Raw genomic sequence first — 22,260 nt, 5'->3', positions numbered from 1 at the left:
TCTTGCTAAGGATTTTGGATCTATTTTTACTTTGCCTATTTCTTAATCAGGTTATTTAGTTTTGTTTTTTAATTATTGCATTGTAGGAGATACATATGTAACTCTCCTAATATGTATATGTATATTCATTCTGGTTATTAACCCCTTATTGCATATGACTTGCAAATATAATCACTCATTCTGTAGGGTGCCTTTTCACTCTGCTAATTGTGTTTTTGGATGCACAAGTTTTTAAGTTTTATTTATTTATTTATTTATTTGACAGAGAGAGAGAGAGAGATCACAAGTAAGCAGAGCAGCAGGCAGAGAGAGAGAAAGGGGAAGGCAGACTCCCCGCCTGATCCCAGGACCCCGAGATCATGGCCCGAGCCGAAGGCAGAGGCTTAACCCACTGAGCCACCCAGGTGCCCCTTGGATGTACAAGTTTTAAATGTTGATATAGTCCCGTTTATCTATTTTTTTCCTTTGTTGCCTGTGCTTTTGAAGAAATCATTGCTAAATCCAGTGACATAAAGCTTTCCCCCTATGTTTTCTTCTAAAAGTCTTATAGCTTTATGTTTTAGATTTATTTTGAGTTAATTTTTCTATATGGTGTAAGGCAAGGGTCCACCTTCACACATTTACATGTGGTTATCCAATTTTTCTAATGTTTGTTGAAAAGACTGTCCTTTCCACAAAGAATGGTCTTGACATCCTTGTTGAAAATTATTTGATCATATTTGCAAGGGTTTATTTCTGAACACTCTATCCTATTCCTTCACTCCATTTTTAAAAAAAGATTTTATTTATCTATAAGACACAAAGAGAGAGATCACAAGCAGGCAGAGAGGCAGGCAGAGAGAGGGGGGAAGCAGGCTCCCTGCTGAGCCCGACGTGGGGCTTGATCCCAGGACCCTGAGATCATGACCCAAGCCAAAGGCAGAGGCTTAATCCACTGAGCCACCCAGGTGCCCCCATTTTTTTTTTTTTTTTTAAGATTTTACTTATTTGACAGAGACACAGCAGGAGAGGGAGCACAAGCAAGGGGAGAGGGAGAGGGAGCAGCAGGCCTCCTGTGGGCCAGGGAGCCTGATGCTGGTCTTGATCCCAGGAACCTGGGACCAGGACCCTAGCTGAAGGGAGACCCTTAACTGACTGAGCCACCCAGGTGTCCCTCCTTCATTCCTTTCTATGGTAATGTAATATTCCACTGTGTGGATATACCATATTATATTTCTGGCAAGCCCAACATTTTATCTCACTTAATCACTGGGTGTAGTTACAATTGTGATTTATGGGTTACTGACCCCCTGCCCAGAAGCCTGGTTTTAATCATTAGAACATTGTACCCTCTGAAAATAGTGTCTATTTTGTTTGTTTGCTTTGCTTTTTGTTCATTCCCTCCTTGGCCACTCAACATTGGTCTGCTAGAACCTCAGTGTAGAGAAACTCGAGTCCCTTTACCACAAAGAAACAGCAGTATACTCCTGGAAAAAAAGACAAGCTCCATTGCTAAAGTGTCTGCCTGTAACTATTACAAATTTCTAATCAAACCTAAAATAACTCGTTTTGTAATCCACCCTGCCGATAGTCTTACTAATACCCTATCCACAGAATGCTTTCTAATTTTCAAAGCAGAGCGTGGTTTTTGTCTTGTTTCTTTCTTCTTCCAGCCCAGCCCACGTGCCACGTGTGCCCCACACACAAGTCGAATGTTCGCTGGAGGACAGAACGACCCGCTAACATTTTTCTGAGCACTTCCTTAGTACTTTCTCGTCACACGCATGGTCTCATGACCTTATCTGAATATCCTCCAGCAACGTTACCGCGGAGGAGCTGTTATTCACTGAGCAGGAAATTGTGGGTTAATTTTGCCAAGGCAGCCACGCCGAGTCCGGGGCGGAGCCCAGGCATCCGCAGAGCGCACAGCCCAGGGACTCTCCATTTTATTGAAAGTCAGATGCCGCAGATCCCGGCGACGCTGGGCCGGGGAGTTCGGTGCAACCCAGGTCTCTGGACTCCCACGCGCAGACACTAACAGCTGTCCTCTGTTTCACCGCAGGCTTCTGAAAATACCGGCAAACAGAGACCCGGATCTTCCTCCACGTAGAATGCAAATTTTATGGCTCAAAAGCTTGAGGAAAAAGTTGTGTGCTTTTTACCCTCTTCCCCAGCCTCGCGGTGGAAACTCCGCCCCCGTCTCCGTGGAAACCCGGCGGCGGCGGCGGCGGCGGCGGCTGTCACTAAGGGCGGGGCTCAGGCGGCCGCCCCTCCCCCACCCGGTTGGCAACACCTCCCACCCGGGGACAATCGCGGTCACCCCTTAATCTCTCCGTTCCTCTCCTCGGCTGTCCTCCCTTTCTGTTGTCTTCTCGTGTCCCAAACCACATCCTGGGGGCCGCCCCCCCTCAATGTCCTCAGCCGGGCCGGTGCACCCCGCGGCTGGGCCTGGAAGCCGGGGAGCGCGGCCTTTCTGCCCCGGGCCCACCCCTCGGCTGCGCTGATTGGCCGCTTCTGGGCCATCCCCCAGCCCGGGGCAGGCAGGGTCTCAGCCCTGCGGAAAGTTTTCTGCGCTGGGAGGAAGTTAGAAGTTTGGGGTTTCTGAGAAAGCAGCTCCTGTGGTCACGGGGGTCTGGGTGGCCATGGAGGAGCCCCCTTTGCGAGAGGAGGAGGAAGAAGAGGAGGGGGAAGGGGACGAGGCTGGGCCCGAGGGGGCTTTGGGCAAGAGCCCCTTCCAGCTGACCGCCGAGGACGTGTATGACATCTCCTACGTGATGGGCCGCGAGCTGATGGCCCTGGGCAGCGACCCCCGGGTGACACAGCTGCAGTTCAAGATCGTCCGTGTCCTGGAGATGCTGGAGACGCTGGTGAATGAGGGTAACCTGACGGTGGAGGAGCTGAGGATGGAGAGGGACAACCTCAGGAAGGAGGTGGAGGGGCTGCGGACAGAGGGCTCAGCGGCCGGCCGGGAGGTGAGTGCGGGCAGGCAGGGCCCTGCGGGAGCAGCCTGGGCTGCGTGGGAGGGAAGCATCCAGTCCTCAGATGAGAAACATTCTCACAGTTACATTCATCAAGCGCTTGCTAGGTGCTGGGTCCTGTGCTGAGTTTGCTCTGAATCAGGGGCTTCGGGCCTTTTTGACTTGACCTAGCGCCGAGGCTCTCTGCCCCAAAACCACCAGGAGTGTTGGTTAAAGCACAGATTTCTGGGCTCTGGCCCCAGGAGTTTTTGATTCAGCAGTACCACCAAAAGATGGCCGTAAGAATGTTCTGAGCACCTTTATTCAGAATTGTGCCAAACTAGAACAAGTGCAACCGAAGAATGGATTTTAAAATAGTGTGATCCCACAGTGGAGTACTACGCAGCAGGGAAAAGGACCAGACTGCTAACACACACAAGCATGTGCGTGACTCTCACAGACATTACACTAAGTTACAGGATCCAGGCACATAAAGGGAACCTACTATATATTTATGCGAAATTCAAGAACAGGCAAAATTATCTCGATTTATAGAAGACAGATTGATGGTAGCCCCAGTTGGGAGGGGGGGTTCATAGGGAGCTTATCTGGGTGTGATTACATGGGTGTGTACCTATGTTAAAAATCATCAAGAAGCGCCTGGGTGGCTAAGTCCGTTAAGTGCAAGACTCTTGGCTTTGGCAAATAACTAATTTAAAAAACAAAAAAGGAAGTGAAGAGATATTTTTAAAAAAATCATCAGGCGATAATCTCAAGGTTAGTGCATGTGTGGTATGTCTCCATTTGACAAATTTACCCGTTATATCACTTTCCAGTATTGATGAAACAAAAGTTTTAAGAAACAATTTATCTTAACTCACCCTTATTAAATATGATGCACAATCACACTTGCCTCTTCCTTTTTTTTTTTTTTAAGGTTTTACTTATTTGTTTGTTAGAGAGAGAGTGTGTGTGTGTGTGTGTGCATGAGCACACCAGCGCGGGGAGCCTGCAGCAGCAGGCAGGGGGAGAAGCAGGCTCCCCGCTGAGCAGGGAGCCAGACCTGGGGCTCCATCCCAGGACCCTGGGATCATGAACTGAACTGAAAGCAGGCGTTTAACCGACTGAGCCACCCAGGCGTCCCTTTACTTCCCTATTCTATTTTATTTATTTATTTTTTAGATTTTATTTGTTTATTCGACAGACAGAGATCACAAGCAGGCAGAGAGACAGGCAGAGAGAGAGGAGGAAGCAGGCTCCCCGTCAAGCAGAGAGCCCAATGTGGGGCTCGATCCCAGAACCCTGGGATCATGACCTGAGCTGAAGGCAGAAACTTTAACCCACTCAGCCACCCAGGTGCCCCATTGCCTATTCTATTTTAGATTCTTGTTACAATTGATTAAATCAATATGAATTACTAATCGCTCTCCAGCCATACTTTAAAAAAAAAAAAAAAAGCTTTTCTAAGTGGACTATCTCATTTAGTCCTCTTACTATCAGTATACTCGTTTTACAGAAACGGAGGCATGGGACAGTTAAGTAATTTACCAAAGGAATACTGCAAGTAAAAGGTACAGGCAGGATTTGAACTCCAAGATGCCAGTCTTCACCACTGCACATGGCATACAGACATTCGGACCTTGTTTGTTGGAAAGACATTTGATGAATGATTGCACCGTGCTGGACCCTGGGGCGCCAGAGGTAAATTAGACGGGGACTCTGCCCTCCCAGAGCTCCCGTCTAATGGGAGAAGTAAGGTACCCCGCCTCCAGAACTGCAGTACAAGATCACAAACTGAGAAGCATGCCAAGAAAGGGCAAGAGCAACAGGGTTGCTGACATTCGCAGGGAAAAAAGAGTGAAGGTTTCTGGTCACTTTCCTGGTAGTTATTCTAGGTTCGTTTGTCCCCGTGACGACTGTGCTTGTATACATTTCTACTTTACCGTCCCTCATAAGAGATAGTTGAGTATTGTGATGCATAGCCTGGCTTTTGAGACTCAGAAGTCAAGTGACTTGCTCAGGACGGCTCTGCTCACGGTCTGAGCTCATCCCAGCCACCTCCAAGCCCAGGAACGAGGATATAGAGGGACCTGCACCACGGACCTTGTACCGTGTGCTCTGGATCTGGGTGATTTCCTGTGTGGGGCACAGCGGACAGGCTTGATAAGCCTGCAGTGAGATGGCATTTTCCTCCCAAACCGCAGTGTTAAGAACAGGGGTGGGGAAAGGAGCAGAGGGAATGAATTTATTTAGCACCACTAGGCAGTTTGTAAAAATACACCTTATTGGGTTTTTTCGGGGTTTTTAAATTTTTAAGTTATTTTTAATTGCGGTAAAGTACACATAAAATTTACCACCCCAGCCGTTTTTAAGTGCACACTTAAGTGTCATTAAGTACACTCACCTGGTTGTGCAACCATCCCTCTCCATTCCTGCCCGAATTCTTTTCATCTTGCAAAACCGAAACCCTGTCCCCAGTAAACACCAGCTCCGTACTCCCCCACCCCCGGCCGTGTTCTATCTCTGTGAACTTGCCTCTTCCAAGTGCTTCATATAAGTAGAATTATATGGTATTTGCTCTTCTGTCACTGGCTTATTTCATTTAACATAATGTCTTCAGGGTTCATCCACATTGTGGTGTGTATCAGAATTTCCTTCCTTTTAGGGGCTGGATAATATTCGATTGTGTGGATCTTGGTTTATTCATTCACCTGTCGATGGACACCTGGGTTGCTTCTGCCTTTTGGCTAGTGTGAGTAAAATGCGGCTGTGAACATGGCTGTATACTGGGGTTCCCGGGTGGCTCAAGTCTGTTCAGCGTCCAACTCTTGACTTGGGCTCAAGTCATGATTCCTGGGTTCTGGCATCCAGGCCTGAGTTGGGCTCCCTACTCAGTAGAGAGTCTGCTTGAGGATTCTCTCTCTCTCTCCCTCTGGCCCTCCCCCTGCTTGCATGCACACGCTCTTTTTCTCTCTCCCAAAAAATAAATAAGTCTTTAAAAGAAAAATGGGTGTATACAGATCTCTTCAAGTCCCTGCTTTCAATGCTTTGGGGGTGTATAGCTAGAAGTGGAATTGCTGGATCCTAGGATAATTCTATTTTTTTAAAAAAGATTTTATTTATTTATTTGTCAGAGAGAGAAAGAGAGAGCACAGGCAGGCAGAGTGGTAGCAGAGGCAGAGGGGATAATTCTATTTTTAATTTGTTAAGGCTCTGCCATGTGGTTTTCCATAGTAAGTGTACCATTTTACATCCCCGCCAGCAGTACCCAAGAATTCCAACTTTCCTACCTCCCTACCACCATTCATTCTATTCTGTTTTGTCTGTTTACAGTAGCCACTCGAATGGGTGTGAAGTATTTTTGTTTCCTTTCTTTTTTAAGATTTTATTTATTTATCTATTTTGAGAGAGAAAGAGGGGTCATGAATGGGCGGAGGGGCAGAGGGAGAGAGAGAATCCCAAGCAGACTCCACGCTGACCAGGTCGCCCAACCGGGGCTCCGTCTTATGACCCTGAGATCATGACCTGAACCAAAAACAAGAGTTGGATGCCCAACTGACTTGAGCCACTCAGGCATCCCTTTCCTTCCTTTAAAAAAAAAAAAAAAATTAAAGATTTTAAAATTTATTTATTTGAGAGAGAGAGAGGGAGGGAGAGACAGCATGAGTCAGGGGAAGGGGCAGAGGGAGAGGGAGAAACAGATTCCCCACTGAGCAGGGAGCCCAATGCAGGGCTCCATCCCAGGACCCCGGGATCATGATCTGGGCCAAAGACAGATGCCCAACTGACTGAGCCACCCAAGTGCCCCTCTTTTTTTAAAAAAAAAAATTAAGTTCCAAATTCAAAAGGCACACAAGGCATTTGCCTTGAAAAATTGACCTCTGCACTTTTTCCATCCCCAGCTGCCCCCTCGCCCTCCCTGGAAAAAATGTAAATGATCAGTTTCTTATGTACCCTTCCAGAGATACTTCCTGGAAACAGAAGCAGATATGAACATATGTCTCCACTTTTTACACAAATGGTATGATAACATATACCCATTTCTGCCTTTTGTGTATTTTCACTTAACATACCATGAAAGGTGAATTAAAGCAGGACAGAGAGAGCTTCCTCGTCTTTTAATGAGGAAAACTCCCATTGGATGATATTATCAATTGTTCCGCCGAGGGCTCTTAATCTGAAGTTCTTGGATGCCCAAGGGAATCATTGATTCTAATCCAAGAGGTCCATGCCCTTGCATGGGAAAAAATTATATTTCCATTTTCATTAACTTCCAGCTGAAATGTGTCACATTCTCCACTTGTGAATATAGACAACAAACTACATTAATATTAGCAATGCCTGTGACGATCACCGATGGAAATCACAGTTATTTTCATGTCCCATTATGGTGTCGTTCACATCTCAAAGTTTCGTTTTTGCTCAGTATTTCACCAGACCTGCGTCTAGCTCACTTTACTTAATAAAGAGGCAGGTATATTAATCATGAATTTGTTTTTAAAAGATTTTGATGAGTTTTATGTCTTCTTAGTTGGTCTCCTTATAATTCTGTGCCTTTCATTTTATACATTTTAACACATTGTTTGGAGGAGGGCCGCGTGGGCTTTCCCAGGCTGCCAAAAGGGTCCATGGCACAAAAAAAGGTTATGATTCTCTGCTTTAACCAGTCTCCCATCAAAAGATGTTTATGTTCCGAGCATTTACTCTTAGCACATACAACACTGAAACCATTTGGCTCCTCAGGGAGATTGTCTTGAGGAAATGGAGGTACTGGATCAAAGGGAAGCAGCATCTGAAATTCGGATAAAATGTAATGTTAAATTATACTTCACAGAGGCCAAGGAGTCCCACACCTCCCGCAATCAGTGCCGGTGCCCGGGAGTGTTCAAACACCCTGATCCCGGTCAGTCTGCTAGCAGGAATGTGCTCACCATTACTACTATCTCTTTATATTGTGCCTTGTTCTCTCCGTCAGCTGCACAACATTCCGGTGTGGTTCTGCCTTAGTTTTTCCTTAACTGGGCTACTGTTCGTGGACATGTAGGTTGTTTTCAAACAGTTGCTTAAATTTTAGTTAGAAAACATTTCAAACCCATGGGAGAGTTGCAGAAAAAGCACAATGAACCCCTCTACACCTTTCACCGGGATTCAGGTGTTGTCTTCAGTTTTGTGTGTGTGTAGTGTGTAGTATGTCTTAGAAGATACACACCAAAGTGTATATATATGCACACAAAACACATCTATGGGTATGTATGTATGCATATACAGAAACAGTATGTGTCTATATTATATTTTCACGACTAGTTTTCCTCAATGATCTGAGCAGACATTATGTAAGTTGCAGAATTAGTAAACGATTAGGGTCCGGGGCACCTGGGTGGCTCAGTTGGTTGAGCGTCTGCCTTTGGCTCAGGTCATGATCTGAGGGTCCTGAGATCGAGCCCCGCATCTGGCTCCTTGCTTAGCCGGGAGCCCATTTTTCCTTCTCCCTGCCACTCCCCGGCGTGTGTTCTCTCTCTCTCTGTCAAATAAATAAATAAAATCTTTAAACAACAACAACAAAAAATAAGAGTCCTTTACCCTGAATACTTCAGTGAGTATCCCACAAGACATACTATTGCATAGCCACAAGTAAATGACCGAACTCAGAGGGAAAAAGTGACAGGATACAAAGACCTAATATATTACCCCTATTCAAAATGCACAATAATGTCCTTTACGGCATCCTTTTTCTGGGGCAAGACCCAGTCCCAGGTTACACAGTACCTTTGGTTGACACATCTCTTCAGTCACCTGAGGAAGAGTTCCTCAGCTTTTCCTTGTCTTTTTACGACCTTGACATTTTTTTTTAAGATTTTATTTATTTATTTGACAGAGAGAGAGAGCAGGAATGCAAGCAGGGGGAGTGAGAGAGGAAGAAGCAGTCTGCCCACTAAGCAGGGAGCCTGATGTGGGGCTCGATCCTAGAATCCTGGGATCATGATCCTGGGATCATGACCCAAGCTAAAGACAGACGCTTAACGATTGAGCCACCCAGGCGCCCCACGACCTTGACATTTTTGAAGATTATGGATTGGTTGGTAGAGTGTCCTTCGATTTGGGTTTGTTCTGAGGTGTCATGGGTAGATCCAAGTGATTCGTGTTTAGCAGGAACAGCCCTGAAGCGATTCTGGGTCACAGTCCTTACTATCAGGAGGCACTTGTCTCCGTTGACCATTATTGGTGATGTCAACTTGTAGCCCTTGGTTAATGTGGTGTCTGCAAGATTTCTGCACTATATAGGGGCTTTTATTTTTCTTTGTAATTCATAAGTACTTGTGGGAAAATACTTCGAAACTGTGGAAAATATTCTGTTCCCCGACAGGCTTTCACCCAAAAGTTTTTAGATCCATTCATTAGTTTTCCCTGAATCAATCATTACAAAGTTGATTAAAAAACGATGTTGGTTTTTTTTTCTGGTAAAGATTTTATTTTTAAGTCATCCCTACACCGAACATGAGGCTTAAACCCACAACCCCAAGCTACGCACTGAGCCAGCCAGGCACCCCAAAAGGATGATTATCTCACTCTCTCATCTTCTACACGCATTAATTCGTCTTCTGCTGTAAAGCATAGATTCCCTCTTCTTTCCCTGTTTTAGTCAGAGTTCTCCAGAGAAAAAGAACCAATAGTGGATATAGCTATCCATATAAAGAGGAGAGATATTTGAGGCCTTGGTTCGTACATGTATGGAAGCTGAGACAGCCTTCAGTCTGCAAGCTAGAGAACCAGGAAGTCTTAACTAGGGCAGGGGGCCAGCAGTGTAAGTCCTGGTTTGGGACCAAAAGCCCAAGGACCAGGAGTGTCGAAGTCTGAGGGCCCAAGAAGGAGGATGTCCCACATCAACAGACAGAGCTCAGAATTTACCCTCATTCCTCCTTTTGTTCTAGTCAGGCCCTCAGTGCATTGGATGATGCCCGCCCACCCAGCAGGGAGGGCCATCTGCTCTTCTCAGTACATTGGTCCAAATGCTCATGTCTTCCAGAAACATCTTCATAGACACACCGTGAAATAATGTTTAACCAGCTAGCTGGGCAGTCCTTAGCCCAGCCAAGCAGACACAAAAAATTAACCATCACATTCCCATTAATGAACTAATTTAAATTTTTACATTTTAAGTATGAACTCCTGAATTCTCTCTTTATTCGAAGGGTCATTGTGATTATTCATTCCGATACTCAGCTTGTTCTCAGTCTGGCTGGGGGGAGCTCCTTCAGACTGTCCTTCTGATACGCCTCCATCCTTACACCAGGGAACATTCCAGGTTCATCTCGCGGTTTCCCTGGGCCAGTCCTGGCGTCGGCCATTCTCCCAAGGAGCCCTGGTTCTTTTCTTTGGGAAATGGCACTTAGAGCTCTTGCCTCGTTACCATTCGCCAATATCTTTCCTTACAGGTAGACCTGGGACCGGACAAAATGGTGGTTGACCTCACAGACCCCAACCGACCCCGCTTCACTCTCCAGGAGCTGCGGGACGTGCTCCAGGAGCGCAACAAGCTCAAGTCCCAGCTGCTGGTGGTGCAGGAGGAGCTGCAGTGCTACAAGAGGTGGGGCTGGGCTGCCCCGGGCACCCCCGCACCGCCGGGCTGGCTCTGCCCGCAGCTCCTGGACACGCTCTGTCTTTGTCCCTCTGTTTGCGTGGCCAGTTTATGGAGACCTGCTTGGTGCCAGGCCCTGTTCCTGGCCCCGGGCTATAGCAGTAAATGAAACAGAGGCAGTCCGTGCGAGTCTAGGGGGAGGATAGGCAAGTGACAAGGAAGTCTGAGATGGACATGCAGGGTAGTGGTGGTAAGTGCTCCAAAGACTGGAAACCAAGGTGACGGGGCGCCTGGGGGGCGCAGTCAGTTGGGCGTCTGGTCATCATCTCATTTTGGCTCAGGTCATCATCTCGGGGTTGTGGGAGCGGGCCCTGTGTCACACTCCTTGCTGGTGTGCACCCTGCTTGAGATGCTCTCTCTCCCTCTCCTTCTGCCCCTCCCCCCTTCTCTTTCTCTCTCTCTCTCTCTCTCTTTCTCTCTCCTTCTCTAAACAAAACAAAAAAAAAAAAAAAACAAAGGGCTGGGTGCTGGAGGAGGGGCCTGTTTTTTTTTTTATTTTTATTTTTTAAAAGAGTTTATTTATTTATTTATTTATTTGACAGACAGAGCTCACAAGTAGGCAGAGAGGCAGGCGGGGGGGTGGTAAAGCAGGCTCCCCGCTGAGCAGAGAGCCTGATGTGGGGCTCGATCCCAGGACCCTGGGATCATGACCTGAACTGAAGGCAGAGGCTTTAAGAGGGGCCTGTTTTACATGGGGTAGTCAGTGAAGACCCCTGTGAGGCGAATGACAAGAAGCAGCCGACCTTGGAAAGATCAGTAGGGCAAGAGAGGAGTGAGAAGCCCTAAGACCCTGAGCAGGGAACCACCGTCTCCATTTTGAGAGACCCAGCATGGTAGAAGCTGGAGCACAGGTAGACAATGAGAGAGGTGTGCCTAGTGAGCCCGGGAAGGATTCTGCTTTTATTGTAAGGGTAGTGAGGAGTCACTGGAAAGTTGTTTGTTTGTTTGTTTTTAATTTTATTTATTTATTTGAGAGAGAGACAGTGAGAGAGAGCATGAGCGAGGAGAAGGTCAGAGAGAGAAGCAGACTCCCCGTGGAGCTGGGAGCCCGATGCGGGACTCGATCCCAGGAATCCAGGATCATGACCTGAGCCGAAGGCAGTTGTCCAACCAAATGAGCCACCCAGGCGTCCCGTCACTGGAAAGTTTTAATCAAGAAAATGACAAGATCTGGTTTACTGCTTGCTTCATTTGTGTTTATTTATTTATTTATTTAAGGAAGCTCCATGCCCAGTGTGGGGCTTGAACTTACTACCCGGAGATTACGAATCAGAAGCTCTACCGACTGGGCCACCCAGGCGCCCCCGATTTAGTGTTTTAAAAGGTCAGACGTGAGGGGCACCTGGCTGGCTCTGTTGATAGAGCATGCAAGTCTTGATCTCCGGGTCCTGAATTCAAGCCCCTGCATTGGGTGTGGAGCCTACTTTTTAAAAAATGGGGGGGGGGCCCTTGGGTGACTCCTTAGTTAAGCACCTGCCTTCAGCTCAGGTCATGATCTCAGGATCCTGGGATTGAGCCCCACATCGGGCTGTCTGCTCAGCAGGACACCTGCTTCGCCCTCTCTCTCTGCCTGCGTCTCTGCCTACTTGTGATCTCTGTCTGTCAAATACATAAATAAAATCTTAAAAAAAAAAGCTGAAAAAGATCACAGTACGTGCACCTGGCTGGCTTAGTCGGTGGAGCACACAGCTCTTGGGGGGGGGGGTCACGAGTTGGAGCCCCGTGTTGGGTGTAGAGAGTACTTAAAAATAAAATCCTAAAAAAAAAAAAAAATCACAATAACATGTGTAAGGAATAGGTTGTAGCACCAGCAGGAGAGGAAATAGGAAGCTGTTCACCTATTGGGTTTGCACTTTGCTGTATCCATTTGCACCGTTTCCCAAAATGTTTCCTTTCGTGTAAGTGCTTCTCGAAAAGGAGACTCGGAAGGAAGGAAGGAAGAAGAAAGGGGGCTGTGTGGTCGAATAATTCCGGGAAACTGTTGAGTTAAACAAAGCAGATTCCCTTAGAGACAGAAGAAGGAAAGCCCAGGAGAATAAAAACTCGGGGCCAGCTGATGTTTGTCCATGCACCCCGCGTGCCAGGCGCTCTGCCCGGTGTATTGCAAGCATCAATTCCGCTAGTGCTCACAGCAAGGTGAGCTAAGGCAATGTCATCTCCAAGGTGTTCTATGGTTCATGAAAGTCAGGTCACCTGCTTGAAGTCCCAGAGCTGTTGGTGGCAATGGTGAGATGTGACCTCAGACAGCCTGATATCAGAGCCTGTACATTTAGTTATCGTGCCATATTTGGACTCTGAAAGTTTAGAAGGAAGAAATGCTCTGACTCAGGAGCACCCTGTGGGGGGCTCAGTCAGTGAAGCATCTGCCTTTGCTCAGGTTGTGATCTCGGGAGCCCCAGGTCGGGCTCCCTGCTCAGCCGGAAGCCAGCTTCTCCCTCTCCCTCTGCCCCTACCATCCCCCCCCCCCGCCCCGGACTCAGGCTCTCTCTCTGTCTCTGTCCCTCAAATAAATAAATAAAATATTGAAAAAATAAATAAATCCATTCAACGTAGGATCCCTGAAGGAGGAGCAGTACAGTAAAAATATTCTAGCAAGCCAAATCCGAAAGGGCTGAGTTCTGCCGACAGGAATTTAATCGCCTTCCTTCTGCTGAGGTTGGAACCATGTTAATGGAAAGACCTGTCTTCCTCTCATGGAATAAGTGCTTCAGACACAGGTAGTTAAGGACAGGATCAGCTGAACTGGGGTTTGAGCAGCTTGGTAGCGAATAGATCGACGTGCTTTCTTTCCAGTTTTGAATTCCCGGAGAGTAGCAGCCGTGTACTTCCCATCTGGTAGAGGACAGCCGATGGCAGGATTCTGTTTACTCACTTGGGTCCTGTATTCTGGAAAAACCAGCCTGTCAGCTGAGGTAGTCTCCTAGCAACTGCATGGGTTCCAAGGTCCAAGGTCGTACCAGTGGTGGTTTTTCCTTGGGGCGGACGTGGTAGCCTGTTTCCGAAGATGGCCATAGTTTTTCCCACCCTGCGCGCCTTCTGCAGTGAGCCTTTTCCACCCCCTCAAGAGGCAGAGTCTTATTTTTCTTTCTTCATGAGTCTGGGCAGCCCGGTGACTTGCTTTGAGCGATGGAATGCTGTGGAAGCGATGCTGTTTGGCTTCTGAGGTTAGGGGAGGCCTGTTGCAGCTTCCATTTTGGTCCTCGTGGAACACTTGAGATCACAGTACTGTAAGCAAGCTCAAGGTAGTACCATGGAGATGTCACACAAAGAACAGAGGTGCCCCAGCAGACGGTCCCAGCTGTGCCCAGCCCCCAGGAGACCCACCAAGCCAACCATAAGAAATGGAGCCACCATGGGAAGTCATAGATCTTCATTGTTTAAAATCACTGTGGCTTAGGGTTTAGGTAACAACAGATAATAGAAAAGGGGGTTATTAATAATAAATTAATGATGCATTAATACTATAATAAATTTTAAATAATAATATTAAATAACAAGAGCTCCCTCTTTGCAAAGGAGAGAGAAGGATGAAGCCTGCTGTCTCAAACTCTTTTTTTTTTTTTAATATTTTATTTATTTATTTGACAGAGATCACAAGTAGGCAGAGAGAGAGGAAGGGAAGCAGGCTCCCCAGTGAGCAGGGAGCCCAATGTGGGGCTCGATCCCAGGACCCTGAGATCATGACCTGAGCCAAAGGCAGAGAGGTTTTAACCCACTGAGCCACCCAGGCGCCCCCTCTTTGTGGCTTCTTGCACACACCAAAGAGAGGAAGCCCTCAGACATGCCTCTTACAAGGGCTCTAATCCAACCATGGGGCCCCCACCCTCTTGACCTCTGACCTCATCCAAACTTAGTTGTCTCCCAAAGACCCCATCTCTAAATAACATTACATTGGGGCTTGGGGCTTCAGTACATGGATTCTGGGAAACCCGATCCGGTCTGTAGGAAGGGGAAACACCACAGGTACAAACGAACCAGCAGATGCCACAGCAAGAGACCTAAGTGCAGTTAATAAGCAATGTATGAAGTATTTCGTACACTGCCACATTGCGCTGTGGTCAGCCTTCTTTTGGTTGCAAGTGACAGAAATCCAATTCAAACTAGCTCAAGTACAAAAGGGAATTTATTAACCCACATAGCTGGGAGGGATCGTGTGACTGCTTGCAGAAATAAAGAAAAAAACCTGTAGCTTGGTCCTCTTTCTTTCCTCCTTGCTTCTCCACGTTGGTCTTATTGTCTTGTGTTATAGACACACCTTATAGGAATCTTAGGAAACGTGGCTGCTGGCAGTCCCAGCTGGACAGATGAGAGAGAACAGCTTTCTTCCAGCTTCTGCACATCAAGTCCGGGGGAATGCTCTGGTCGTCTTTAAGTCAGCTGACCTCAGTAGCTTATCAATCAATACAAATTTAACTCTTATTACCATCTGACTTACTATAGCTTTTATTTTACTTAATTTATTTGTTTAATTTTTAGCAGATTTTATTTATTTATTTGAGAGAGAGAGATCACAAGTGGGAGGGGAGGGGCAGAGGGAGAGGCAAAAGCAAACTCCTTGCTCAGCCAGGAGCCCAAGGTGGTGCTTGATCCCAGGACCCCAAGATCATGACCTGAGCTAAAGGCAGACGCTTAACCGACGGAGCCACCCTGACGCCCCAACTTATCTGTTTATTGACTGCTTCTTTGCCCAATGGAAAAATATAAATTTGCATGATAGGAGATAATTTCATCTGTTTTGTTCACTGCTCTAATGTCAGGTGCTACGTATTATCTCACTTAATTACTCGACCCTGGGAGGCAGTTACTCTTATTGTCCTCATTTTCCTTTAAAGATTTTATTTATTTATTTATTTATTTATTTATTTGTCAGAGAGAGAGAGAGAGTGCATGCACAAGCAGGGGAAGCAGCAGGCAGAGGGAGAAGCAGGCTCCCCACTGAGCAAGGAGCCTGATGAGAGGCTCGATCCCAGGGCCCTGAGCTGAAGGCAGACCCTTAACTGACTGAGCCATCCAGACGTCCCTCTTAGTATCCTCATTTTATTGATGAGAAAAACCAAGGCTTGAGGTAGAGAATTGATACATGACCCTATTCCTAGAAAGTGGAGAAGCTTGAAGTACTAGCCAAAGCATTTAGACAAGAGAAAGAAAGAAAGAAGAGGTATCAACATGGGAAGAAGCAGGATCTCTCTGATTCTAAATTTCAATGATACTACTATAATTATTATTATTATTATTATTAAGGCCCTTTACTTTCAGAGCTGCACAGACAGGTCTGCAATAAAACAGTCCTTTTATTTGTCCCCTTTTCCCCAGTGGTCTGATTCCACCAAGAGAAGGCCCAGGAGGAAGAAGAGAAAAAGACGCCCTTGTCTCCAGGACCAGCAAGGCCAGCAGTAACAAGGAGGAGAAGACAATCATAAGGAAGCTGTGAGTTACTTGCTGCTCCATTGCCACCAAATCACTGCCGAGGGAAGGAGTGGAGGCCCGAGCGACCCCGGGTGGGCACGTCCTGGTTGGTGGTACTACGGCTGATAGGAAAATTCGGGGATGGACTGTCGTGAGATCTGTGAGGCAGTCGTCTAAGCACTTGACCTATACTAATTCATAGACTCTTCACGGTGCCCCTGGGACGCAGGAGCGGCCACATCTCCATTCTACAGGTGGAGAAACAGATACTAGGGGGCAAAGTAATTTGCCGGAGGTTACCCAGATGGTAAAGAGTAAAGTCAGGATTTGAACCCGAGAAGTCCAGATTCTACACTAACTGCCTCCCTGGGATAGAATAATACTACAAAAACAACAAGAATTATTAGAGTTTAAGGGGGATTCATGGGGGCTTGGCTCAGTTGGAGGAACACGTGACTCTTGATCTCGGGGTCATGAGTTAGAGACCCATGTGGAGTGTGGAGATTACTTAAAAAAAGGGGCAGAGGTGCTGATTCATTACCTCTCTTACCTCCAACTTTTATTTTTTTTTAAGATTTTATTTATTTATTTGAAAGAGAGAGAAACAGCACAAGTGGGGGGAAGGGCAGAGGGAGAGAGAGGAGGCTATGTGGGTAGCCCAATGCGGGGCTTGATCCCAGGACTCCAGGATCATGACTCCTGCTGAAAGCAGAACCTTAATTGACTAAGGGACTGACCCGCTCTTACTTCCAACTTTAGGGGACCCTGTGTCTCCCATCGTTGGGACACATAACGTGATTTTGAATACATCTTTTGTGTTTATGCTCCCTTGTTAATCCCTCATTTCTTCGGGTGCTAAGGCTCAAACCATAGAATGTGGGGTCTTTTTTTTTTTTTAATTTTTTAATTATCTGACAGACAGAGTCACAAGTAGGCAGAGAGGCAGGCACAGAGAGAGAGAGGAGGAAGCAGGCTCCCCACGGAGCGGAAAGCCCGATGTGGGGCTCGATCCCAGGACCCTGGGATCTTTACCTGAGCTGAAGGCAGAGGCTTTAACCCACTGAGCCACCCAGGTGCTCAGAATGTGGGTCTTGTTTAAAATTCAAATTCTCGGGGCGCCTAGGTGTCTCAGTGGTTAAAGCCTCTGTCTTCAGCTCAGCCCAGGACCCTGGGATCCAGCCCCACATCGGGCTTTCTGTTCCGTGGGGAGACTTCTCCCCACCCTAGCCTGCCTCTCTGCTTACTTGTGATCTCTGTCTGTCAAATAAATAAATAAAATCTTAAAAAGAAATTAAAATAAAAATAAAATTCAGATTTTTGGGCGCCTGGGTGGCTCAGTGGGTTAAGCCTCTGCCTTTGGCTCAGGTCATGACCTCAGGGGCCTGGGCTTGAGCCCCGCATCAGGCTCTCTGCTTGGAAGGGAGCCTGCTTCCCCCCCACTCTGCCTACTTGTGATCTCTTTCTCTGTCAAATAAATAAACAAAATCTTTAAAAAAATAAAATAAGATAAAATAAAATTCAGATTCTCAGAAGTCAAATCCAGGATGAAGCCCAGAAATCTGGATTTCTGATAAATTCCCCGGGTAACTCTGATGTAGAGAACCCTTGGATTACACTTTGAGAGACGCCTTCTCAGCCGACAAGCGTCAGTACAATGAGGCACACCTTTCCCTCTTGCTCCATGAAGCAAACAGACCATTTGCCTTGGCCGCTCTGGGAATGTCTGTCCTGGTGACAAGTACCAGCCCCTGACTCCTCGGACAGAACTGAGAAGCAGCTTCGGTCAGGGACCTCAAATGCCTGGGGGTGGGACAGGTGGGGGGGGCATGCTGGGTGCCTCAGTGGTTAAGTGCCTGCCTTTGGCTGAGGATCCCAGCATCCTGAGACTGAGCGGAGCCCTGCTTCTCCCTCTCACTCTGCCTGCCGCTCCCCCTGCTTGTGTTCTCTCTGTCAAATAAATAAATAAAATATTTTTAAAAAATGCCTATGGGAGGGGCGCCTGGGTGGCTCAGTGGGTGAAGCCACTGCCTTCGGCTCAGGTCATGATCTCGGGGTCCTGGGATCGAGTCCCGCATCGGGCTCTCTGCTCAGCAGGGAGCCTCCTTCCTCCTCTCTCTCTCTGCCTGCCTCTCTGCCTACTTGTGATCTCTGTCTGTCAAATAAATAAATAAATTCTTTAAAAAAAAAAAAAAAACGCCTATAGGAGGGGCGTCTGGGTGGCTCAGCTGGTTAAGCCACTGCCTTCGGCTCAGGTCATGATCTTGGAGTCCCGGAATCAAGTCCCGTGGCAGGCTCGTTGCTCGGCAGGGAGTCTGCTACTTCCACTGACCTCTTTCCTCTCATGCTCTTTCTCTCTCAAATAAATGAATAAAATCTTTAAAAAAAAAAAAAAAGCCTATGCGGGCCAGGCACTTAATGTGGATGAGCAATGGGGGGTGTGGGAGGGACTCTTGCCAGAGTGCTGGCAAGAAACAAATAGCACCCTTAAAGGGAGTGACTGAAAAGCTTTAAAGAAGGGACATCTTACAGATGTGAGCAGGGTTAAGGGAACCAGCAAGGGATGGAGAAGCAGCCCAGCATGGCAATGGGAGTGCAGGACCTAGGAGAGAAAGGGAAGGGAGTGGTCAGCAGCAGGACACAGCAGCAAGTAAGACCAGGCCTGGTGGGGAGGGAGCCGGGGCATCAGTACACCGCCCCCACCCCCTTAGGGCCCCTTAGAGTTTGAGCCTGATACAGCAAAAATATGCTGTTTGTTCTGTGCACATGCTAGCCTGAGGTCATGTGTCTGATGAGCATGAGGCCACAATTTCATGGGCAGATGAGTTCATTAATTGAATGAATGAATGAATGAATGAATAGCTAAAATAGAATGAATGAATGAATGGCTTTCTGAGGAAGTAGGTCGTGCTAAGAAGGGTTTTGGGCTTCTTTCCTGAGGGCAGTGGGGAGCCACGGAGGGGTGTGAGGTGAGAAATGACTTAGTCAGCTCTGTAGAGCCACACAGTCATTCTGGCTGTCGTCTGAGTGGATTGCCGGGGCTGGCAGGAGGGCCGTAGTGCTCATCGTGGTGACTTGGAGTGGGGGGGTGGCAGTGCAGGAGATGAGGAATGTCGGGATTAGGAACATATTTGGGGCAGGATGACTAACATATAGCAGATGGGGGGAGGAGCTGAGAACAACTCCCGGGGTCCTGGCATGAATGACGAGGCGGGGGTGATGTCACTTCCTGAGACAGGGAACAGGCGGGTGGGGGGGGGATACGTACAGGCTGAGGGGAGGACGGCTGAGCCCTGATGCCTGGATCCCAACACTAGTCCAGGGCCCGCCCCAGCCATTGTGGGCAGAGCTGCTAACCTCGCTAGGTGCTCGGGGGCTTTGCCTCCCACAAGAAGCACCAGCCCCTTTCCAAGCCTCCAGCCAGCGCTGGGTCTTTCTCACAGCTGCAGATTGAACTTTGTGATCAACTCCAGAGAGACTTCTTCCTTTTCAAAACTTTGCATAGGACAGGGAGAAACACTGAACGTTTGGTAATCAGGTCTCAGGGGATATCTAGGTTTTCTCCATGAATTTATATGCCAATCTTTCTTCACTGTGACGATCTGCTTTATAATTGTAGGTAACATGAATGCTTCCTCCACATTAAAACCTCCTGAAATTAAGGAAAAAAAAAAAGCTCAGACACCATTTTTCCTCATAGCCCCATGCATAAGCAGACTCTGGGTTCAACTCCTGGTTCCGCAACTTATTGTGTGACCCTGGGCCTGTTACTGAACCTTGAAGGACCTCAGTTGGCTAATCTATAAAATAGGGATATTGAGGGCACTGACTTCATTGAGGAGGTATGAGTATGAAATGAGCTGGTAGATGGAAACCCCCGGAACAGTGCCTGCCCCGTCCCTGAGCCCTGAGCAAGTGTTTGAGTCAGTGGCATGCAAGAGCCTGTTTCTGATTCTGCAGGGTTCTGAGCTCCCTGCTTCATTCTGTCTATACCCTTCTCTCTACACCCAGGTTCTCCTTCCGATCGGGGAAGCAGATGTAGACCTAACGGCATGATTGTGAGGTTCTTGGACTCAAGAAGGCGAAGCACCAAGACTTCCAAACTCATCTCTCAGTGCCACGCAAACTCACTGCACTTGCTCACCTGTTTTCCCTGAAAGTCACCAAGGAGGAAGGAGGTGAAGCTCTCTCGTGATCATTTTTTCCCCAGGCCGCAGAGCTGGACACCCCTGAAGGCTTGGCTAGGGCCGGGGAAGCGGCACAAAGAAATCAAGACAGCAGAAGGAAAGCAAAACGAGGCCCACTTCCTGCTGCACGCCCGCTGCTGGGAGGGGCCTCTGGCGTGCAGATGTGCATTCTGCTTGTCTGGTCTCACAGATGACCTGGGTCTTTAGCAGCAGCAAATTTCCTGAGGCCAAAGGGAATGAGGAGGAGAGAATCCAGGAAAAAATGGTATCAACATTCCAGGAATGATTTCACGGATACTTAGTGAACATTCGATTTTGCTAACATTTCTTTACGTGATTTTTGTATTAAAGTGAAATGACTTTTATACTTTCTCTGAGTGTTTTAGAGTGGTGTCTGGAGTTATGTGACCTTGTATAAGGCGCTTTAACCTTTCAGAGTCTCAGTTTCCAAATCTGTGAACTGGGTGTGTGTATTTTGCACATGTATATGCTGGTGTATATTTATTTCAGTGATTCTGTGTGATGTACCAGGATTTTGTGTTGCTATGAGAGGGGAAAAAAAGCTGCAAATTATTATTATTATTTTTAAAGATTTTATTTATTTGGGGCGCCTGGGTGGCTCAGTGGGTTAAAGCCTCTGCCTTCAGCTCAGGTCATGATCCCAGGGTCCTGGGATCAAGCCCTGCATTGGGCTCTCTGCTCGGCAGGGAGCCTGCCTCCTCCTCTCTCTGCCTGCCTGCCTCTCTGCCTACTTGTGATCTCTGTTTGTCAAATAAATAAATAAAGTCTTAAAAAAAAAAAAAGGTTTTATTTATTTGACAGGGAGGGAGACAATGAAAGCACAAGCAGGGGAAGGGGCAGGCAGATGGAGAAGCAGAATCCCCACTGACCAAAGAGCCCAAAGCGGGGCTTGATCCCAGGACCCTGGGATCATGACCTGAGCTGAAAGCAGACGTTTAACTGACAGAGCCATCCAGGCATCCCTTATTTATTATTTTTTAAAGATTTATTTATGTATTTGAGAAAGAAAGGATGAGCAAGGGGAGGGGCAGAGGGGTAGGGAGAGAATCCCAAGCAGACTCCCCACTGAGGATGGAGCCCAAATGTGGGGCTCGATCCCACAACCCTGAGATCATGAGCTGAGCCAAAATCAACAGTCAGGTGCTTAACCGACTGAACCACACAGGTACCCCTATTATTATTATTATTATTATTTTTTTTTTTTTTACAAAAGTTCCCAACTAACCAAAGCATCTTTTTTTTTTTTTTAAAGATTTTTTATTTACTTATTTGACAGAGATCACAAGTAGGCAGAGAGGCAGGCAGAGAGAGAGGAGGAGGCAGGCTCCCTGCTGAGCAGAGAGCCCGATGTGGGGCTCGATCCCACGTCCCGGGATCACGACCTGAGCCGAAGGCAGAGGCTATAACTCACTGATCCACCCAGGTGCCCCCCAAAGCATCTTTCGTATAAAGATTGATTGATTGATTTTAGAGAGGGAGAGAGAAAGAGCAACCATGGTTGAGGAGGGGCAAAGGGAGAGGGAGAGAGAGAATCTTAAGCAGACTCTGCACCCAGTGTAGACCTTGACACGGGGCTTGATCCCACAACCTGGTGATCACAACCTGAGCTGAAACCAAGAGTTGGATGCTCAATTGACTGCACCACCCAAGCCCCGCCCACCCCCCCAAATAACCAGACCATCTTGAGAAAGAAGAACAAAGCTGGAGGTATCACAATCCTAGGTTTCAAGATAGACCACTAAGCTACAGTGATCAGAACAGTCTGGTACCAGCACAGATCAACAGAACAGAAGAGAGCCCAGGAATAAACTCATACTTACATGGTCCGTCAATCTATGATGAAGGAGGCAAAAATATACAATGGCAAAAAGACAGTCTTTTCAACAAATGGGGCAAGGAAAAGGGGACAAATTATAAAATTAAGATGCTATGGATTTTAAGTCTTGTCCTGACTTCAAAGATACTAAAATGTTGTGGGGGGGATGCATTTAGGATTCAGCAAAATAGTGTGGAGAGAACAGATGGCTGCACTTTGCAAAGAAACGAACGGACCTGCTGAACATGTCCTGTGAGCTGG

The 22,260-nt window shown here is 47.3% G+C and overlaps 1 protein-coding gene across 1 annotated transcript; it reads left to right on the top strand.

The window, feature by feature from the left end:
- Positions 1–2,439: 2,439 nt before the first annotated feature.
- RILPL2 (Rab interacting lysosomal protein like 2) lies at positions 2,440–20,534 on the top strand. The gene is made up of 4 exons (XM_044243498.1): positions 2,440–2,951; positions 10,370–10,521; positions 15,886–15,999; positions 19,987–20,534. Exons 1-4 carry the CDS (start codon positions 2,622–2,624, stop codon positions 20,015–20,017), a joined length of 627 nt encoding a protein of 208 aa, XP_044099433.1. The 5' UTR covers positions 2,440–2,621; the 3' UTR covers positions 20,018–20,534.
- The last annotated feature ends 1,726 nt before the right edge of the window (positions 20,535–22,260 follow it).

The sequence above is a fragment of the Neovison vison genome, chromosome 3, assembly GCF_020171115.1.
Source record: "Neovison vison isolate M4711 chromosome 3, ASM_NN_V1, whole genome shotgun sequence".
In the NCBI taxonomy this organism is placed as follows: domain Eukaryota; kingdom Metazoa; phylum Chordata; class Mammalia; order Carnivora; family Mustelidae; genus Neogale; species Neogale vison.
Note: the sequence above shows the minus strand (reverse complement) of the source record. Positions and strands in the feature narration are given on the sequence as shown.